Raw genomic sequence first — 22,123 nt, 5'->3', positions numbered from 1 at the left:
GAAATTTAGTACAAGCTTTTGACTTCAAGAAGTTTACCAAAGTATTGAAATAATTAACTTTGCGATCGTAAAGTTGACCGCACGATGCGGTACTTTCCTACAACTGTAAAGAGTTGTCTGCATTAGACATCGCCTCTACACACGAGATATTCTCCTCTACACACGAGATATTCTCCTCTACACACGAGATATTCTCCTCTACACACGAGATATTCTCCTCTACACGAGCTGTCTCTTATACACATCTAGATGTGTATAAGAGACAGGTGCACGGTACAGCAGATCGCTGGAGGTTGAGGTGCACGGTACAGCAGATCGCTGGAGGTTGAGGTGCACGGTACAGCAGATCGCTGGAGGTTGAGGTGCACGGTACAGCGGATCGCTGGAGGTGCACTCATGAAAGCACTGCATGATGTTGCACTGCATAAAAATACATCATGCAATTCCAAAGCATTAAATTTCACGGTATTTGCAATGCATTGCAGCGCAGGACGATGCAGTGTCCGGCATGGCGGCGGCGGCGCCATTTTGTGTTGAGTTTCAGGCCGCGGCATCGACCGCCGCCCCCTCCTGGCGCCGGCCTTTTATATGCATCGCAGCGGCCTCCGTGAAACTAGATGTTGTCTAGTACATGCTGCTTCCTACACCCGGCCTCCTAGAATATAGAAGCAGTTCCTATAAGCTAAGTCCTACGGGCTATAATCTACATGCTACTTCTTATAGACGCAGCATTTTATCTTTTGACTACTACAATAGCATAGCATCTTCAGCGTCGAATAAATAGGCCTGTTTAGGCCAGTAGCAGATTCTTGTACTTTTTTTTACTTGTTCACAGATCTAAAAACTGGTCTTTTGACAAAATCTTTTCAGCTGACGTTGGTTGGTTTGCAATTACATCATCACTGGGCTTTTACTATAGTTCCGTATAGGGCGCTAAAGCATGCCAAACTGAACATATTCTTTTGCATAGCTTTATCTAGTCTGTTCTTGAACGCGTTCATGCTTGGAGCGCCAACGATGCTATCAGGGAGGCTGTTCCACATGTCGGTGATTCCAAGTGAGAAGAAATGTTGTCGCGTGGAGAAGTTGCAACGCAGTTTATTTTGTTTATAGACGTGGCCCCTGGTGTTGGTTCTTGTTTCAAATTCAATAAATCTTCTGGGACATTTTACAAACCATGAGTATACTTGTATACTTCAATGAAGTCACCACGCAGACGTTAACAGAGGCTGGAAGCTTCATAATCTTTACTCTTTCCCTTTAAGCCCCCCTTTCCCTTCATAATTTATAATCTTTCCCTTTTAATTATCTTTCTTGCACGTCTCTGAACATTATCTTCTAAATTTTTGTTCATTTCAAGTTTCAGTGACCACACGGCGTTTTCAAATTGCACGACAGCAGTAAACAACAGCTCCTTCGCTTCTGCATATAGGAACTCGCAAGAACGTCTGATCAGTACAAGAAATTTATTGGATTTGTTAGCTTTCGTTTCAACATGCTTAGCTTTTCAGCTCCTTGTCGACATGTTTTGTGACGAAAGGGAGCCAGTAGATGCATTGTACCTCGATTTTGCCAAGGCATTTGACAATGTCCCACATGAGCGGTTGTTGCGGAAATTGCAGTCTTTGGGAATTGACAGCAATGTACTCAAATGGATCAGAGATTTTCTAGTAGGGAGACGCCAACGTGTCAGTATTAATGGGTCCGTATCAGACTGGGCTTCAGCGCGCAGCGGCGTGCCACAAGGAAGCGTTCTCGGGCCTGTTTTATTCGTTGCGTTTATAAACGATCTGCCAGCAGCTATGTGTCTAGCGTGTGCTCGATGTATGCTGACGACACAAAAATTTATAATACAGTGAAGAATACGTCGCAAAAAGTACAGTTACAAGGTGATCTGACAGGCTGGTTGACTGGGCTGATAAGTGGCAGCTGCGTTTTAACGCTGACAAATGTAAAGTAATCCACCTTGGCAAGAATAATGAACAGCAAGATTACAGTATGAGAAGACACGGTTGCAACGACAGAGTGATGATGTCGAAGTCGACAATGGAAAAAGATTTAGGAGTTAATATCGACAATAGTTGAAATTTTCTAAGCATATTGAAGGTCAAGTTAATAAAGCCAATAGACGACTTGGACTGATCAGACGCTCTTTCGAGTTCCTAGATGCAGAAGCGATGAAGCAGTTGTTTGTTGCTGTCGTGCGCCCGAACCTAGAGTTTGGAAACATCGTGTGGTCACCGAAACTTGAAAAGGGCAAAAATTTAATAGAGAGTGTTCAAAGACGTGCAACAAGGATAATTCCGGGCTTGAAAGGCAAGTCCTATGAGGAAAGATCAAAGATTATGAAGCTTCCAAGCCTCAGTTATCGACGTCTGCGTGGGGAACTCATTGAAGCATACAAGTATACTCATGGCTTATATACAAGGTCTCAGAAGGATTACTAGAATTTGAAACCAGAACCAACACCAGGGGCCACAGCTATAAACTAAAAAAACTGCGTTGTAACACATCCATGCGACAACATTTCTTCTCGCTTTGAGTCACCGACATGTGTAACAGCCTCCCTGATGGCATCGTTGACGCTCCGAGTATGAACGCCTTCAAGAACAGACTGGACGAAGCTATGCAGGAGCATATGTTCAGGCTTGAAATGCCTAGCAAATTACGGACCAGGCAATAAGTCCAGCAGCTATCTCAATCAATCGTCAGTTATGGAAAGATCGGGTTTCAATGGCCGGATCCCTAATTGTGAATCAAGTCACGAAAAATTCAAGAATCGGCAACAGGCCATGGGCCAATTTCTTCAGTGCTGCCACTTCTATTCTATTCTATAAACTCCGAGCTCTTTTTCCACACTAGACTTTTCAATCATTACTCTCTCGTTGCAACCACGTCTTCTCATACTGTAATCTTGCTGTTCATTGTTCTTCCCGAGGTGAAGTACTTTACACTTGTCAGCATTAAAACGCAGCGCCACTTATCAGCCCAGTTAACTAAACTGTCAATATCATCTTGCAATTGCGCTTTATTTGACGCATCCTTCACTGTATTATAAACTTTTACATCGTCAGCATACATATAGCACACGCTTGACACTACTTCTGGCAGATTGTTAAAAAAAAAATTAGATCAGTACTCACTGCAGTAAGTGACAGAGAGCGCATTTTCTCGTCCGTCCCTGAAGTCACGAACGGACGGACATGACGAGCACAATAGCGTCTTTTTTCCATAAATGAGAAAATGCGCCAAAAACAACGAATGAAACAGGCATAAGAACAGACTAGATATAATAGCAACTATGAGAAGTTAAGCACACACAGCATTAACCTGAATGAGGATCTGGAGTATTACTCCGAAACCACTAGGAGTCATACTGCATGATTAGATTAGTGAGTGTGGACACAATTAAAAAAAATTTAAGTCAGTACTCACTGCAGTGCGTGACAGAGAGCGCATTTTCTCGTCGACGAAAACGTGAAGTCGCGGACAGACAGACAGACAGACAGACGGACGGACGGACATGGCGAGCACAATAGTGCATTTTTTCCATAAATGAGAAAATGCGCTAACTAGTTTATTATGTTATAACGCAATAAGATAATATCACAAAAAAATTCAATCTGTTGCTGAAAAACTGAGATTTTAAGGTATTTGAACAATATGTTGTAATGCCCAATTTAACCGTCTTCATTTATGACCAAGCATTTTTTGATACTTCATGTAATTATTATCTCTTCATTCCTAAGTTCAGAATGGTAGGGTTGTAAAAACAAGTTTTTTTAACTATGGATTGAACACCCATTTTGCATAAATTACTCTATTTATATCGGTTTTAAATCACGTTAGTTATATCATAATAATAAATTCCGCCGGCTCCCGAGAAGGTGGACGGCTGTTAAATACTCGTGCATTTACTGAACTATTTAGAGCCGACAGAAATACTAAGGCCGCTGCAGCAGTGGAACGATGACACATTCGCTGCTGACACACAAGTGTCACAAGTGGCTTTTACTGCTGATGAGGACACACGTGAAGTGTCTATAAGTGTATCCCAGTCACACTCAGATAAATGAATGGGTCATATTGTCAAAATAAACGTATATTTTACCCACAGCACGAGCAGGGAGCGGCCGTATACACTGATACGCCCGCACACCTTTGCCGGGCCAAACTGGATGAGGATGACCACACCAGGGCAAACAATGCATCCCAATTTGGACAAGGTCTCCCTCATTTCCAAGATTTACATCACCATAATCTTGAGCAGTTGCATAATCTTTCTTAATTTCCATCACCATAATCAAAGCAGCAGTCCATCACCATATAATCCTGCTCATTTTAGTGATATCTTGGCAGCCCTGCTCACTATATTACGGCTCATCATTTCTCGTCTTGCACGCAGCCGGGGACTACCAAAAATTCATTGTGATATGTGCCATCATGAGTCAAATTTCGAAGTGCCAAGAATATCGATCTATGTCTTTCTAATTGCACTACAAATCAAGATAAGCCAGTAATATAAAGTAGATAATAAGGCTTTATTTCTAAAAACTTCTCTTACTAAAGGTGATATTTCTCTAGGATATATAAGTATATGCATGCAAGTTGGATTATAATTTAGACACCAAGCGGGCGCACGCACATGCAGAAGAAGTCGTAAAGAATGTTGCACTCTTTGGCGACTTCTCCATTTTCTAGGATCAATCAACATTTATGCGCTCATCGAAATATTGAAACTCCAAAATCTAATTACTTGGGAATAAGATGTTCACAATGACAGCTGCGGTGCATGTTCAGTATCACAATATTTCGCTCTGCACTTTCGTCTCTACAAAGAATACTCATAATTTTACGCCGCGATGAATATTTTCATTTATTTTCACAGAGACGCTTTGCGGACTTGGTCTCAATTCCAAGAAGCCACTCCTGGCTTCGAGTTTTTACTCCATTGTTATCGTCCAGTCTTGAATTCTCCGACTCAGGATTAGATGACAAGCTAGAAAGTTATGCATTGAAAAAAGCCCTTGATTGTAATCTCAAGTTGTACCTTCTAAATCTTCGTCATGGAAATGAGTACGTGAATAGGAGCGTCGAAATTCAGGATAACGTCCATGAACAGATTTCTGGTCTAGAGGGTTGAATGAACTGAGAGCGCTTCCATCGATCCTATACGGTGCTCGGTTTCTGGACGCCAGGTAGACTTGAAAAACCGATGAGTTCATTGAAAAATTTAACGTTATTATTTCAAATTTTATGTGGATTTGGAATGGGTAATGCACAAGACGTGCATTAGAGCATTTGTAATATCAAGAGCACCATAATTTAAATTTTCTGTGCTAGATTGGGTAGAAAAACAAAGACGGAATCGATATGACATAATTAACGCATGTTAATCATATAAGGAAAGCCAGTTGATTAATGAACAATGCAAAATTCACTTCAATGGTTAGCAGGACTCATTCAATTGCTTCCCAAAATGAATCCTCCAGAATAACATTTCTGAGTGTAGAAACACTCATTCAAATTATTCAAAATCTTTTTTGCACTCTGTTAATAATGAGGTACCAATAAAATTAACAAGCTGTTGTGTTCGATCGAGTTATGTAAATACTGCCTAACAAACAATGAATAAATCCCCGACTGACACGACAATTATTTTGGATGCAGATGCCACATTCCAGCCGCACACGCATATTTATTACAGCGATGTTCTAGCCTGACGATCGAGCTAATTAAGGACCAAAATAAACCAAGACCAGGATTAAACATGAACCTTATTTACCAGCACCATTAGTAATTCGTCGTACCAGGATTAACAGAAAAAATATTACGCATGTGAGAAAAATTAGGGAGCTAGACACGTCATCGAACGCTTTCAAAAATCGGCGTAACTATGGACATTCAAGTATAAGTATTTAAATATACACAGAAGTAGAGGATCATAATATTTGAGAAACTGCTTTTCAAAATAAATGTAACGGAGTTTACCAACCATATAAAATATGCATATGGATATGGCACATAGCAAATGCTATGCTGTTGGTCGTTGCGGTACGTGCACTCTATTTCTTGTGTACACTGACATCTATAAAACCCCCAGTACCCTATATTCTACCAGTAAGCTTGCAACAAAAGAAAAATCAAAACACTGTGCCTAGCGATTTTGCCGTGCACTATACACTATAGCAGTAGCACATCTGCATTGTACATCAGCAGTATACTAGCCGAACATATAAAATCAAGAGTACACTGTACACCATGAGCACATAATACACTATAGTGTGGACCAACATCAGCAGTATACTAGCCGAATACTTAAGTACACCGTACACCATGAGCACATAATACACTATAGTGTGGACGAACTATGGTGAAAAGGGAGGCGAAGGGCCGGAGGGAGAGAGCGAGCGGCCGCCCCAGCAAAGATAGCGCCGCTTGCCAGTGTCGGTTTCTTGGAAATTCGCCGGGTGCTTCTAACGCGCCAAATGGACTGGCATTAGCAACATGAATTGCATAAGTTAAGCACCTCGCTCAACACACGGCAACCGCCACTAACTCATTACTGCCGAATGCTTCCTTGTTTTTACAAAGCTCTAAGTCTGCTCCAGAAATAGGCAACTCTGACTTTGGCACGCGTGAAATACAAAGATATAGGGAAAATTTCACGAAAATAACGCAATTTACTCGTGTGTTTAAATTATCTGATTCAAGAGCTCCGGTTCAAAATAAGTATAAAGAATAAATAATGCATAATATTAAATGATGTGTCCACTAATAATATAAAATGGATATCAAGAATAGCCCGGATGTAACTCTGTGACACATTTACCTATTGAATATTCATAAACATCATAATGAAGTACAGTTTTCGAATGGTTTCTAAGGCAAAGGTTAGTGATTACTGCCTTATATAGCCTTGCAATTTTACTTCAAAAAATATTGGAGATTCTGTGTTTCAAAAGTAAAATGTAGAGTTTTTAAGTTTATCATGAATTGATTCGCTTAGTAAAGACATTTAAGCAGGAGTATTACAGTTGGTGCAGCGGTGTATGAAGGCCGAAATGATTATTATCAAGATGAGGAAACGTAGGGTAAGTTTAAAGCAGTTTTTGTTGCCTGTATCCGGCGGTTGCTTGCCACATGTACAATGCACACACGACTCCAGACGGAGATAGCGGGGTGGTAAAAAAATCGTATAAATTGAGACAATTAAAAGAGCAGCAGGCATCACATCGCAGGCACATGAATCTTATATACCTGCATGGTTATAAAAATAGATCTCAATCTTTATGATATTTTGGTCCTAATTATTCTGCCATATACGGTTTTTTACAATTGATTCTTCGCAAAGACATGGGAAAGTATTACATGTATCATCGATAATTGGCTATATAATTCTGTTCCCTCAAAATCCGATCCTGAACACGAAGGTAGGCTTCTCCATTAAAACGATTGCACGTCAAAATTTAAGATTTGGACAAAAAATCGTTCAACTTCTTTGTGACAACAGATATAACTTAGTTCTGGTAATGAATTGGAATTAGTGTATCTGGTATTTATGCCTCACCTGTACAGAAATACCATTTATTTCTGTTCATTAAACAACGCGTTACTAATAGACGGCGGCACTATACAGTTCGATCGTCACAGGGAGTGACGACCTTAATAGGTACCTACATAAACATGATATAACCGAGGAGAAAGCCTATATAGTTTAATAATATGTGAGCCAAAAGGCATTTAATTGTATTTGCTCATGCAGTTAAAAAAAGATATCGCCTTTACCCAAACGCCTATAATAAAGATCTTAAATACATAGTCGATCTGCATAGTGGTGGCAAACTGAGGGGTAAATTGATGAATAAAACGCCATTAGTCTTTTAAAGAAGCCATATACAAGTAAATGTTGGCTAAATTTGTGACGTTGAACATTATTAGTAAAATGATATGTTTAGTTAGGTTACAACGTAAAATCGTTTCCGAGCCACAGCTGAGCATGAATTAAATGAAACAATGAAAGATAGATTTCTGAACACTCCATAGCTTTTTTAAACTCCATTATTCATAAATGGATACGCGACAATTACGATACGAATGATTACCCATTCGCATGCTCTTCGCAGCAGATACACATAACTTATTTCTATAATGCTCCTCTTTGTATGCATGTTTTTTTTTACAACAAAAATGCATACAAAGTTAATTTTAGAAACATAGATTGACCCAAAAACGGCGAGCCTATGAAATCAATGAAACGGAACAATATCGGCAGCCCAGCAACAGGAATCCATCATAATCAACGTTTCATTGTCGAAATAGTCAATTTCTTGCCCACATAATGAGTAGGAAGCGGACGTTACACCGAGGTATATACTAACTTTTGCCGCACCAAACGGGGTGAGGATGACCTACACAAGGACCAAAATAGTGCATCGCTATTTGGACAAATCTTCACACATTTCTCTGAGTGTACATACAAGGGTGGAGTGCGGTCTGTGTTACAGAGGACAACTTCTCGGAATCATCGCCTCCGCACACCTCCGCAGCGGAGAGACCGAGGCCCCGCTTGGGCATTTAGGTCAGACTCAAGTGACTAGTTCGAGGAAATCGATGCACCTTTTAATGCAGGGTCTCGTTAATAATCTCCTCGATAATATTATTGCAAGATAATGCAGGCGTGCGGCTGCAGCATATGTTTACCTGGTTAAATTCTTGAGAACGCAAGCAAGCTCGGACCATTTGCTACCGAGAAACAACGAGCAGGTTTGTTCCCGGGAATAACAAGGCAAGGCCTGCATTGTGTAACATGCCTAACATGTGTTCAGTACGACCATTGTATCAATTACTGAGTGGAAAAAATCGATCATATGCGGAAAAAAATTATTAAATTGAGCAGAAATTTTGTGATGTGAATTTATTTATAGGGAATGATGGACAAAATCGAAGTCAGTACGAATATTTTCTTAACAAAAGATGATTTGCAAGAGAATACAAAATCAGCGTTCAGCGTATATATAAATTGAGGGAATCAAATATAAAATCAAACAAAGAAATGGACACGCCACAAGTACAACTACGACGTCGGCTTAAGAAACTTAACAAAATCTAAAAGATTTTAAAGCAATTTTAGAATCCCGTTATCCTGAATATATTTGATCTAATAAATGCTGTTTAAATAAAGACCTATTTAGAGATAAGTTTCATATCGAACACCGTCAGGAATAATAAACGTTTGTCATTTTTAATATAATGCGAGGCGCAATATTTGCTTAAAATGGTTGTTGTTCGGAATTTTGTTTGTAATTTTAGTTCAGAGTTCAACGGAAGAAATGTGCGGAATGCTAAGGTTCGATGATTATTGTAGCGTGGAAAGGGAGAGCGAAGGTGTGTCTTGTATTAGGATGCGATACGCAATTGGTAAATAATAGTTGCGGAATATTTTTTGAGAATACTTCGATTTCATGCTTATGGATATGTTTATTTGTTCAGTTTTAATTAGTTATTTATGTATTTTTATTTGGTACTTTTAAGAAAGCCTCAAAAGCCAAGATCGGAGCTCAAATGCCAAGACTGAATCCCAAATGTGAAATACTTCAAGCACAAGATGGATGCCACGCACTCAAGTGTCAACGTTTGAGTGTTTATTCCTAATATTCTACAGCCCATGATTGTTTAATTTGTTATTTAAAGAGTGGTGAAATAAAGAATTTTAATTAAATTTCATCAGTGACATTAAACCTGTGCGATCACGCAGGCTAGTTGGTTTTGGAAGCCCCAACTACAGTGAGATTCCAGTCTCGTTTCAAAATATAAATAAAATATTTTGCATTGTTCTTCACACTAAGATTAAAATTTCAGGTAATATCCTGATCCGATACTTATCGTGGATCCACGCCCAGACAGAAGTTATATATTTGTGGTGCCAGCCTTGAAGTACCCACGCACCATACCAATGCATATTGCATAACAATGTCTACAGAATTTAGTACACAGCAGTTGTATTCCAACTATACTCTAAAAAGGGCATGATCCAACAGTTGTAGTTTAGACTAACTCCACGATGCATTTTAGAGGCTTTTATATATTTTAAGCGGACTAGGAAAATTTTCTTTCAATGATACATTTATTCATTTCCATAAAATAATACGTTAGTTAAATTCGCAGTTTGTAGAGGCTCAAAAACAGTTACGCTCCTAAGCAATGATGATACTTTTCGCTGCCAAACAAATAATTCGCAGCTCGCAGCAGGACGAAATAAATACTACATCCATGTAGTATTTATAAATACCATGTAGTATAAATAAATACTACATCCATTTGTTATTTATTCTGAATCTTATTCATAAGTCCATGGGACATAAGATACCGGGATCGCCAAGCGTCATCGAGGGCTCTCGAGGAGTGCGGATGCGGGCATATCCAGTGTTGGTCGTTCGATCGCTAGGTCTGTTCCGACCGCGGCCCAGAAGTTTGGCACTTAAAGTAACTGTATAACAAGTTTAGGTGTGCATCACCTTAAAACTTCTTCAGTTCTCCCAAGAAAATAAAAGATAGGTAAAGAAATAGAAGTCACATGGAAGTCACGACTCAACGTCGTGTCTGTCATTCCTCCTACTTAGAGCGGTGCTGTTTGTTACCGGCAACATATTTACTTCCATGTAAAAAATTCATACTTGCTTTCATGTAAAAACTTCAGTCACGTGGATTATCCCAGGGTATTATAATTAACGGGAAGTATTTCTTAGTAAATGTTTGATCAAGCGGCACTATAAATGAAAGGCAGACGAAACGTATGGCAAGGATCTAAAATCATTATTCAAATCAACGTCGTTCAACAAAAAATTCAAATGCAATAGTCGAGTGCAGTTCCCGGAAAATTCAAAACCATAATAAAAATAACACGTGGTCAACAATTCGTGCGGCGATCTTAAGTTCTATCATATTCGTAAGCTGAGCTTTCCATGTCCGATTTGGAGCTTTAAAATGGTGCGGTCATTTGAAGAGTTCCACCAAAACCTGCGCGCGCGATACCGACGATGAGAGCTTGTTTTCCGTGTTAAGTAAACATTCGGAAACCTTCAACGCCCGAGTAATTATGAACAATTCGGTAGGAATAGCATAGAATAAAACTAAAGTGGATGTACAGTAGATTTTTTCGTATTGTGTGGTAGGTACAAACTCTACTTTTATTTCCTGAAAATGCATGCATCCTTAAGGCGAGTAGCTGAGTTAGAGGAGTGCATGACATATGCAAATATTGGCTTCATTAAAAATAATCTTTAAAATAGGGCCAGTGATGAGTCAGCGTCCTGCAACCTCAGCATGATTGCTAACAAAAGTCAGGGAATAATTTCGCCTCGTGGTCATAATAACGAATATCATGAGTTAGATCAGGATATTTTATGTGCATATTATGTATTAGCTCATGCAACTTGTTATTATCGTATTATTAAAGAACACTTCATGATTATAACCAATGTTAGATAGAACTTAATTGTAAAGCATGGGCCTGGACTCGTCGATGCTCTATTTGTTGACATGATCATTTACAAGTCAGATTTAATAATAATCAAAGTAGGCGTTGAATTGTGAACAAATAAGCTGTCGAAAACCATTAATGGAAATATTCTGAACAATTTAAGGCAACGACTACTTAGGACTACTTTTTTTCAAAATACCAACATGAATCCCATAAAGAGCATTCGCAGAAATTTCAAATTAAATGTAAAAAGTGTGAATATTTTAAGCCTGAAAACCACTCTTTCGTACAACAGCGTTAGCGTGCGACCAACTTTAAGTTTAAAGTCGATCTTCGCTCCCAAATCTGCGGATTCGTGGCAGCCAAGTTTCATTATGATAATTAAGGTGAGCGAAATATAAACATATGCACAGCAAGACAGGGAGAGTGATAACGCTGGGAGACAAGATTGCACAAGTCTGCCAGACTATTACCGCACAGCCGTGAAATACGCTCATCACAACGACGTGAAATATGCTCATCACAACGACGTGAAATACGCTCATCACAACGACGTGAAATACGCTCATCACAACGACGTGAAATANGCATCTTCTCCTCGAGCCACAGCGCCAGGCAGTGACGCACTTCTATCGGGAAGGCATGACTCACCAGTGCTGCATCTTCTCCTCGAGCCACAGCGCCAGGCAGTGACGCACTTCTATCGGGAAGGCATGACTCACCAGTGCTGCATCTTCTCCTCGAGCCACAGCGCCAGGCAGTGACGCACTTCTATCGGGAAGGCATGACTCACCAGTGCTGCATCTTCTCCTCGAGCCACAGCGCCAGGCAGTGACGCACTTCTATCGGGAAGGCATGACTCACCAGTGCTGCATCTTCTCCTCGAGCCACAGCGCCAGGCAGTGACGCACTTCTATCGGGAAGGCATGACTCACCAGTGCTGCATCTTCTCCTCGAGCCACAGCGCCAGGCAGTGACGCACTTCTATCGGGAAGGCATGACTCACCAGTGCTGCATCTTCTCCTCGAGCCACAGCGCCAGGCAGTGACGCACTTCTATCGGGAAGGCATGACTCACCAGTGCTGCATCTTCTCCTCGAGCCACAGCGCCAGGCAGTGACGCACTTCTATCGGGAAGGCATGACTCACCAGTGCTGCATCTTCTCCTCGAGCCACAGCGCCAGGCAGTGACGCACTTCTATCGGGAAGGCATGACTCACCAGTGCTGCATCTTCTCCTCGAGCCACAGCGCCAGGCAGTGACGCACTTCTATCGGGAAGGCATGACTCACCAGTGCTGCATCTTCTCCTCGAGCCACAGCGCCAGGCAGTGACGCACTTCTATCGGGAAGGCATGACTCACCAGTGCTGCATCTTCTCCTCGAGCCACAGCGCCAGGCAGTGACGCACTTCTATCGGGAAGGCATGACTCACCAGTGCTGCATCTTCTCCTCGAGCCACAGCGCCAGGCAGTGACGCACTTCTATCGGGAAGGCATGACTCACCAGTGCTGCATCTTCTCCTCGAGCCACAGCGCCAGGCAGTGACGCACTTCTATCGGGAAGGCATGACTCACCAGTGCTGCATCTTCTCCTCGAGCCACAGCGCCAGGCAGTGACGCACTTCTATCGGGAAGGCATGATGTGCATACGACGCCTTCACCTCACGCAGCGCGTCGGGCGGCAGTTGTTGGGCCCGCGACCACAGAGACATCGGGCTGGTTACAAATATATACTTCACACACGCCGGTATTCAAGTCCACCTTTGATGGAAAGATTTTTTACGTGCTTCTTCTTCCTGTCGCTATAACGCATATGTTTTCAGTCAATGTTTTTATTACATGGAGTCTATGTCCACTTCACAGCCTATACAACCGGTCTTGAGGCATATAAATCTGGGAGATAGTCACTCAGTGCTCATTATTTTCTGAATGGCACAAGTAGCACAGTTTCCTAAAAATTAAGCTCTATTCTTCTTAATTTATTACTTATCTTTCAGGGAGGACCCACTAATTGCACAATCAAAACGAAACGACCGAGTTCGTAGCAGGCGTATCAGACGATGTGCTGAGCCACCTCCAGAGGCTTGATTTCAACAATCAATCAAATGAATCAACGAAGATTCATTTACGCTTAGAAACCAGGTTCAGGTGCTTTATTTCTAGAGCAAAATATTCCACATAAAGTCTCTTCATACGACCAACTGCTCCTCAAATAAAAAGATATTTAAGGGCAGTATTTGCAAGCAGAGTGATCAGAATGATTTAGCCCAGCACACACCCAGCACATTTCCACTCCACGTCGTTTAGTCAATGCAGTGCGCACTCATCGATGATACCGAGAAAACCTCAACGAGTTAGCGGAAGCGGCGACTGGTCCTTTCAGTTGCATGAAACTTCACAATGAGCGTACAAACTATTAAAATAGGCTGCTTGAGTAAAAATGTTCTGGTGAATAATATCATGCAGAAAATTTATTCCAAATTTTTTTTCTGAACTGAGATGACAAAATTTTACTACAAGTCTGAATAAACACTGTTCACCGAGTGGCGAGTCGGTTTTCAAGTTCAATGGTTAGGTTAATGTTAATCGTCATAGATAGACAGGTCACCTTTAAAACCTTGATTTTTAATTTAGTTTTTCCATAAATAACGAAAAGTTCACAGAAGAAGCTCATAGGCTTACGTATATATAAATGACTACAAGTCCTTAATAAATATGAGTTGAAGCTTGTTACGGACAGACTGTTGGGACGCAAAATCTGAAAAAATATAATTTCTATTAAGATGACAGTAAATGCGTAAAAATAATCTTTATCAATGATTTAATATCAATAAATTACACAGATTAATTAGCAGGGCACCAAATATTATGTTCAAATAGCTAGAATATAGAATAAAAGTTGTACACTTTTACTAATTCAGGAACAATCTTTTCTTACACAATACATCTGTCAACTTTAAAACTTTAAGAGAGATGAAAGTGCATTACCAGTGACTGATGATTAACAGGTATGCTTAGTACAGAAATTTTCAAAGTTCAAATATTTATATACAGTAGTTAAAAATATTTTTTAAACTGAATGGAAAAATTTAGAACTTTTTAAGCAGAATGGGATGGTGAAAACTTTTTTCAATCATCCCATACTAAATAAAAAATACATTAGATATAGAAGTCCCAAATTTTTCAACCACTGAAAGCATTTTGCTCAAAGGTGACAGGTAGTAAGAGTTGCACATAAAATAAACTCCACAAATTTAATTTTTCAGCAATATGGGATTCATCACATGAATTGAGTTACGTATTACGAATGAGTTGATGATTTAAAAATTTATCTGTATTTCTGTTAGTTTTTTGCACCAATTACAAGAAATGAAATCAAACATATAAATAAATCTTTTACCACAAAGCTTCAACAAACTGACTGAAAGATTATGATTAAATACACATGCAGAATGAATTTTTATCATAATTTATGAAGCAAATAAAGATTGTACATGAAAAGTGTTTAAACATTTTTGTAATATGCCATGCTTCTAACTTGATGTGCAAGTTAAGCTTGTTGGTTTTCACTTGTTCTTAATTAATCAATTATGGCAATATATTTTAGGTTTATGGAATGACTCAAAAAAGTGTGAAAACAAAATCAGATACCGGTATACATTTAACATTATGAAATGTTACCTACCATACTTGTCTTTTCTAAATAACATTCTACAAATTTAAATACAAGAGAAGCAAATGTCACCATTACATTTTCATACATTACAATTACAATGAATACATGCATAGATAGAAATATATATTACATTCAATGACACTTGTTAAATAAATTCTTATTTTTAGACATTGTAATCTAGAAATTTATGAATTTACAATAATTTCACATGGTTTCATTAGTGATTTAATAAATTATACTTAATAGCAGATTTATAGTCTTCTTGCAGTATTAGCTCACCAATGAAGGGAACCAAGTAAACAGTTTGTACATGAGAACATTACACTATCCAGTTAATTTAAATAACAATTAAACAGGTTATAATTAATGAAGACCCCTTTTTTTAGTGTTATGTGATTTCAGAGAATTCAATAGTTACCTACTTATATATAATTGTAATTATTGACTAAAGATATATACAAAGACAAGAAACTTCAGTAAATTAGTCTGTTATAACAAAATAAGATCATTAACTGCATAAATGATTTTGTATCAAGTAAAAGCTGAACTGTCGTGTCACCATGTTGCTATTTGCTCTTACAAATGAGGAAGAGATTCAGCATGTATATAAATGTCAAAATAATAAGAAAGAATAATATAGTGGTTGGTTATACTTTATAGGAAAATTTTTTTAAGTTTAAAATGAACATGCTCTAAGTTTACTATCAATATTAATGTTTTGATGTTTAAGACTAAAGCTTCAGAGTTTTCCTTTTACTACATAAGGTGCTTTTCTGCAACTTTTCTGATTAGTGAATGAAGTTTCAGTACTGTCTGTACTGACAGCTTCTTGTGCATAATTTTCATACAACAGGCAAGCATTACTCAATCAAGTGAAATTTCACCACTGAGATAATTTTGTATAATCAATCTAATCATGTATATTTATTATTCATAAATACCAAATTAAAAGAAGAAGAATTTATAAAATATCATTAGCCATGTATTGTCAGGAAAAATATGTCAGATAATTACAATAAGTACAGTACCGTATGCCATTATAGATTATTAGAAATTAAAGAGAAATTTATACTATCAATAGGCCTAATTAAATTATATTTTATGAATTTTCTTGTTCATGGCAGCTACTAATAAAATCTTCATTTTCAAAAGTACACCTTAAAAAAAAAAAGAGTGAAAATGACTTCAAAATTGATCTACATGTTATGACTTGAATGTAAGTAAATGCTATATGTTAAATGTAAACAGTTGATGCGTTTCCATGAAGAAATGATGGAGCCCAAAAAACTTGAAGACTAATATTAATAAAATCAAATAGAAGAAAAGAACTGCATTATTTTTTTACTAATATCATAAATTATCCAGATATTTATTAGAATTAATTTTTGGGGGGTTATTTACAGTTGCACATAGATATACTAAGTTTCAATTAATAACATGAACAAAATATGAGGTAATAATAATAATAATAAACTAATTTTTTATATGTTGATGGAGATTTTTCTATTTTATTTAGCAGCTAAATGAATTAAAATGAGGCACAACTTTACTTCAGGACAGTAAAAATGTTCATGTTATGCAGTCACAGCCAAGTTTTAATAGGATGATTCAACTGACCCAAATAGTATTGGCAACTCAACAATTGTCCATCCTATTATGATATTATCCCATTGATTTCCTATTCAGGTGATTCATTCATCATTGCTTCCTATTCTGGTGATTCATTCACTTCCTATTCTTGTGATTCACCTACTACAGCTGTCTACACTCTACAGTCTACACGTGCATAAAAAATCATAATCATAGCTACAAAAGTCTAATAAGTAAAATAATGGTTAAATTACAAACTGAACTTTGAAACTCGGGAACTATACAAGCGAAAGCAATCGGCTAACACAGCTACCCAGTGCAGTCAGCAACTAGTGGTGACGTGAGTCAGCGGCGCGGCATGGAGGGCTAACTCAGCAACGGAGCTCGAAATGGTTAGGAAGATATTTCTGTTCCATATTCTCGACGGTTATACCAAGCACATAAAAAATTGCTACATACAACATGAAGAGCTTTTTAAGCTTAGGACGAGACTGCAGAATTGATAATAAACCATGTCAGCTAAACCAGCAGCTTTAAATAGACTTCGTATTACACACGATTCGTCAAATCGTACCCGGCGTTTGTTTTCTTAGAAAATGTAAGTTTCCTGGAGTTTATTGTGGTGATCTTTTCCTTACTGATAGTCAAAACACGATATATGAGTGCTTTTTCTTAAAACTATCAGTACTATCATAGATAACCTGCTTATCTCACAATAGAGTGGCAGATGTGACGCGACAAGAGAGCACGAGTCACACACCTCTCATCGCAGGCTTCGCCGCAGCACTACACACGTTTCGACGAAATCTCAGGTGTTTCGTGGAATAAACAAGACCACGTGACCACATGGTGCCAACTCTTTTCCTACAAAATTTAAATTTGAAATCTAAATTTGCAAATAACCCGCATTAAATGAAAAATAGATATATTTAATAATAATAAATTAATTTAATTGATATATGTTGAGTTATTTTGTATTTATTCTGAATTAAAAAAATTTTAAAATAAATTTGGCACATTGGATAGACGCTTGACGGTAGGTGCTCTGATTGGCTAATGCGCATCTCCACAGGTAAAACATTTACCTGATCAAAAAGGAGTGGAAACTCATACTCATTATGAATATTATACAATCACTAAACTAATTCTATAGAAACCTAAGGGATGGATATCGATGTATCACCAAGCTATAAGCGAATTATCATGGAAGTTTCAGGAAAAAGATAATGCCTATGTTCAATGAATCGTGCAATGTGTATGATTTCCAACGGGTGATTAATTAGAAATATCGTTTCAGTCAAGTTAAAATTGACTGAAATGCGTACAATTTTCGTCTTTATTTAAAATAGAACACATAAATAGTTACGTGAACTAAACAGAAACTAGGCCGATAATTACACTGCATTTTCTGTTGCAGTTCTAAACTGATGCCAATATGGCGATCATTTCAGACCGGCTCAAAATTTTAATGTTTCTGTGTGCTAATTAAATCAATCCTTAGATTAATTGTGATTATTTCGAGTAATGTAGACCGAAGAAGTATAGTGTGTAGATTCAGCAATGATGGAACCTTCAAAACCGTTCAGGACGTGAACTTGCAACCTAATTCGTGTGTGTGTTCGTTACTGTTAGGCATTTCGGACGCTGCTGCTAGTATATGAACCTCCGTGCAGTGTTGCCAGGGAAATATTCCGTACAGTGTTGCTAGTAAAACATTTCGTACAGTGTTGCTAGTAAAAAATTTCGTGTAGTGTTGCTAGTAAAACATTTAGTACAGTGTTGCTAGTAAAACATTTCGTACAGTGTTGCTAGTAAAACATTTCGTACAGTGTTGCTAGTAAAACATTTCGTGTAGTGTTGCTAGTAAAACATTTCGTACAGTGTTGCTAGTAAAACATTCCTTACAGTGTTGCTAGTAAAACATTTCGTACAGTGTTGCTGGTAAAACATTTCGTACAGTGTTGCTAGTATAACATTTCGTACAGTGTTGCTAGTAAAACATTCCGGAAGTGTTGCTAGTAAAACATTCCGTACAGTGTTGCTAGTACAACATTTCGTGCAGTGTTGCTACTGTAGTAAAACATTCCGTACAGTGTTGCTAGTAAAACATTCCGTACAGTGTTGCTAGTAAAACATTCGGTGCAGTGTTGCTAGTAAATCTTTCCGTGCAGTGTTGCTAGTAAAGCATTCCGTACAGTGTTGCTAGTAAAATATTCCGTGCAGTGTTGCCAGTAAAACATTCCGGCAATGTTGCTAGTAAAATATTCCGTACAGTGTTGCTAGTAAAACATTCCGTGCAGTGTTTTTAGGAAAGCACTTAGTACAGACTGTACAGTGTTGCTAGGAAAACATCTAGTACAAGGTTTTTAAAAACCAATCCGTACAGAGTCTCTAGTGAAACATTGCGTACAGTTTGCTATTAAAACATTTCATTTATTGATGCTTGAAATCATATCGCTCAACCTATGGCTATCAACAAATTTTGAGCAGTATTGCTAGTAGATAATTGTGTTCAGAGTTGCGGACAAGTCTTCCAATGTTTTTGATAAAATTGTAAAAAACGAATTTTCTGCACAAGCGATGACAGCATTTTGTGTCATGGACGTTGTCTGACATGGCCTAAGAAAACGTTTGGAAGAGTAATTTTCTCGCCATGTCGAATGTCTGTGTCTATGCGAAACTGCGTGTTTGTACGCCATGTTTATGTCTAAGTGAAGCAGCGTGTTGCACCCTTAGAGGTCCTGAGGAGACGGGAGAGATATGTCATACAGTACAGAAGTAAAATGAAATAATTATCAGTTAATTAATCAACAGACCAGTAGTCAGGGTTCAATCAGTGGCGTCACAAATTAAGGCTGTTTACCGCTTTTCATAAGTAGCTGAAATGGGAGAATTTTACCAATAGGAGATCTTCAAGAGACAAATGGACGTGTTCTAGAGCGCAAAACCTGTTCGTCTTCCTCTGATCCACTACCAGCGGCAAGAAGCAAGACGCAACATTGTGAATCAGCTGGCCCAACTATGAGAGGGAGTTACTTTCACGGCTCCTCGGTACCCTAGGGCGAACACGTCTTAATTGCTGCCGGTGGTATATATATAGTTGATTGAAAAGTGGCCTGGAACTGCAACGTTTAGAGCGTCAACGAATGAAACAGAGAAGATTAACCTATCCCGCGCAATGTTGTATGTCAAAACACGCGCCTTATCACGCGCCAATATGTCCGGTAACTCGTGTTTTATATTTATTCCTCGTCACGCTGCATATGGCAGCACACACTTTATCAGACGTAACGCTGTATAGCAGAGTAACAAGATGATGATTATTTCAGTCAACCATGATAGTTATTTTAGCAACACGTGCTTTATCACGCTCCACGCCGCATTACAACACGCATTTTACCCCGAGCCACGCGTTATGACAAAACTTTTTATATCGTGGCACGCGTTGTTTAGTGCACCACGCTGCATGGACACACGCGCAGTTCGAGTACACTAAATAATCATGGGGGATGTAAAATCAAAACTTGCCCTAGTAACGTAGCGGCCTAGGTACACATAGCGGCCTAAGTACACGTATTTAGCGACCTAAGTACACGTAGCGACCTAAGTACAAATGGCGGCCTAAGTACAAGTAGGAGCCTATAAGTACAAATAGCGGCCTAAGTACACGTATCGGCCTGAGTACAAGTAGCGGCCTAAGTACAAGTAGCGGCCTAAGTACACGTATATAGCGACCTAAATACACGTAGCGGCCTAAGTACACATGGCGACCTAAGTACACGTAGCGGCTTAAGTACACGAAGTGGCCTATGTACAAGTAGTGGCCTAAGTACACGTAGAGGCGTAAGTACACGTAGCGGCCTAAGTGCACGTAGCGACCAAAGTACACGTAGCGGCCTAAGTGCACGTAGCGACCTAAGTACACGTAGCGACCTATGTACACGTAGCGGCCTAAATACACCTATAGTGCCCTAAGTACACGTAGCGGCCTATTTCAAGTAGCGGCCTAAGCACACGTGGCGACCTAAGTGCACCTAATGGCCTAGGTACACATAGAGACCTAAGTAGACGTAGCGGCCTAAGTATAAGTAGCGGCCTAAATACACGTAGTGGTTTAAATACACCTAGTGGCCTAACATAAGTACGCGTAGCGGCCTAAGTACACGAGGCGACCTAAGTACACGTAGCGACCTAAGTATACATGGCGGCCTAAGTACAAGTAGCGACCTAAATACACATAGCGACCTAAGTACACGTAGCGGCCAAAGTATATATATATATATATATTAGTATAGGTTGGCAGAATTTCTTCTTTCAAGCAGGTTTCATTGAAGACCAGAGAATTTGTTTTATTCGCAATCACGTAGCGACCTAAGTACACATGGCGGCCTAAGTACAAGTAGGAGCCTATAAGTACAAATAGCGGCCTAAGTACACGTATCGGCCTGAGTACAAGTAGCGGCCTAAGTACAAGTAGCGGCCTAAGTACACGTATATAGCGACCTAAATACACGTAGCGGCCTAAGTACACATGGCGACCTAAGTACACGTAGCGGCTTAAGTACACGAAGTGGCCTATGTACAAGTAGTGGCCTAAGTACACGTAGAGGCGTAAGTACACGTAGCGGCCTAAGTGCACGTAGCGACCAAAGTACACGTAGCGGCCTAAGTGCACGTAGCGACCTAAGTACACGTAGCGACCTATGTACACGTAGCGGCCTAAATACACCTATAGTGCCCTAAGTACACGTAGCGGCCTATTTCAAGTAGCGGCCTAAGCACACGTGGCGACCTAAGTGCACCTAATGGCCTAGGTACACATAGAGACCTAAGTAGACGTAGCGGCCTAAGTATAAGTAGCGGCCTAAATACACGTAGTGGTTTAAATACACCTAGTGGCCTAACATAAGTACGCGTAGCGGCCTAAGTACACGAGGCGACCTAAGTACACGTAGCGACCTAAGTATACATGGCGGCCTAAGTACAAGTAGCGACCTAAATACACATAGCGACCTAAGTACACGTAGCGACCAAAATACACCTAGTGGCCTAAGTTCACCTAGTGGCCTAAGTACACGTAGCGACCAAAGTACACGTAGCGACCTAAGTACACGTAGCGTCCTAAGTACACATAGCGGCCAAAGTATCCGTAGTGGCCTATGAACAAGTAGTAGCCTATGTACACGTATATATCGACCAATTTCTCGTCTGTGATATGTGGGTTTAGCTTGTAAAATCGTCATTGATTGACTGACGGAGTTACGAACACAAAACTATTTTTGATAGTCCGGCCACAGAGGCTACATTGCTGTGGCCGCACATGCCACCGGGCACCCCATATAGAACCTCCTGCTCAAAATGGTTATTCAGCTTCAT

The 22,123-nt window shown here is 39.4% G+C and overlaps 1 protein-coding gene across 1 annotated transcript in view; it reads right to left on the bottom strand.

Annotated features, from left to right (window-relative positions):
- LOC108674474 (signal transducer and activator of transcription 5B) overlaps positions 1 to 14,241 on the bottom strand; it is a 37,792-nt gene extending 23,551 nt beyond the window's left edge. Inside the window, exon 1 of the mRNA XM_047884361.1 lies at positions 13,057 to 14,241. Coding sequence (XP_047740317.1) covers positions 13,057 to 13,193 — 137 coding nt within the window. The 5' untranslated portion in view covers positions 13,194 to 14,241. The remainder of the gene's footprint in view (positions 1 to 13,056) is intronic.
- Positions 14,242 to 22,123: the final 7,882 nt, after the last annotated feature.

This window comes from Hyalella azteca, unplaced genomic scaffold (assembly GCF_000764305.2).
Source record: "Hyalella azteca isolate HAZT.00-mixed unplaced genomic scaffold, Hazt_2.0.2 contig15311, whole genome shotgun sequence".
Lineage (NCBI taxonomy): Eukaryota > Metazoa > Arthropoda > Malacostraca > Amphipoda > Hyalellidae > Hyalella > Hyalella azteca.
Note: the sequence above shows the minus strand (reverse complement) of the source record. Positions and strands in the feature narration are given on the sequence as shown.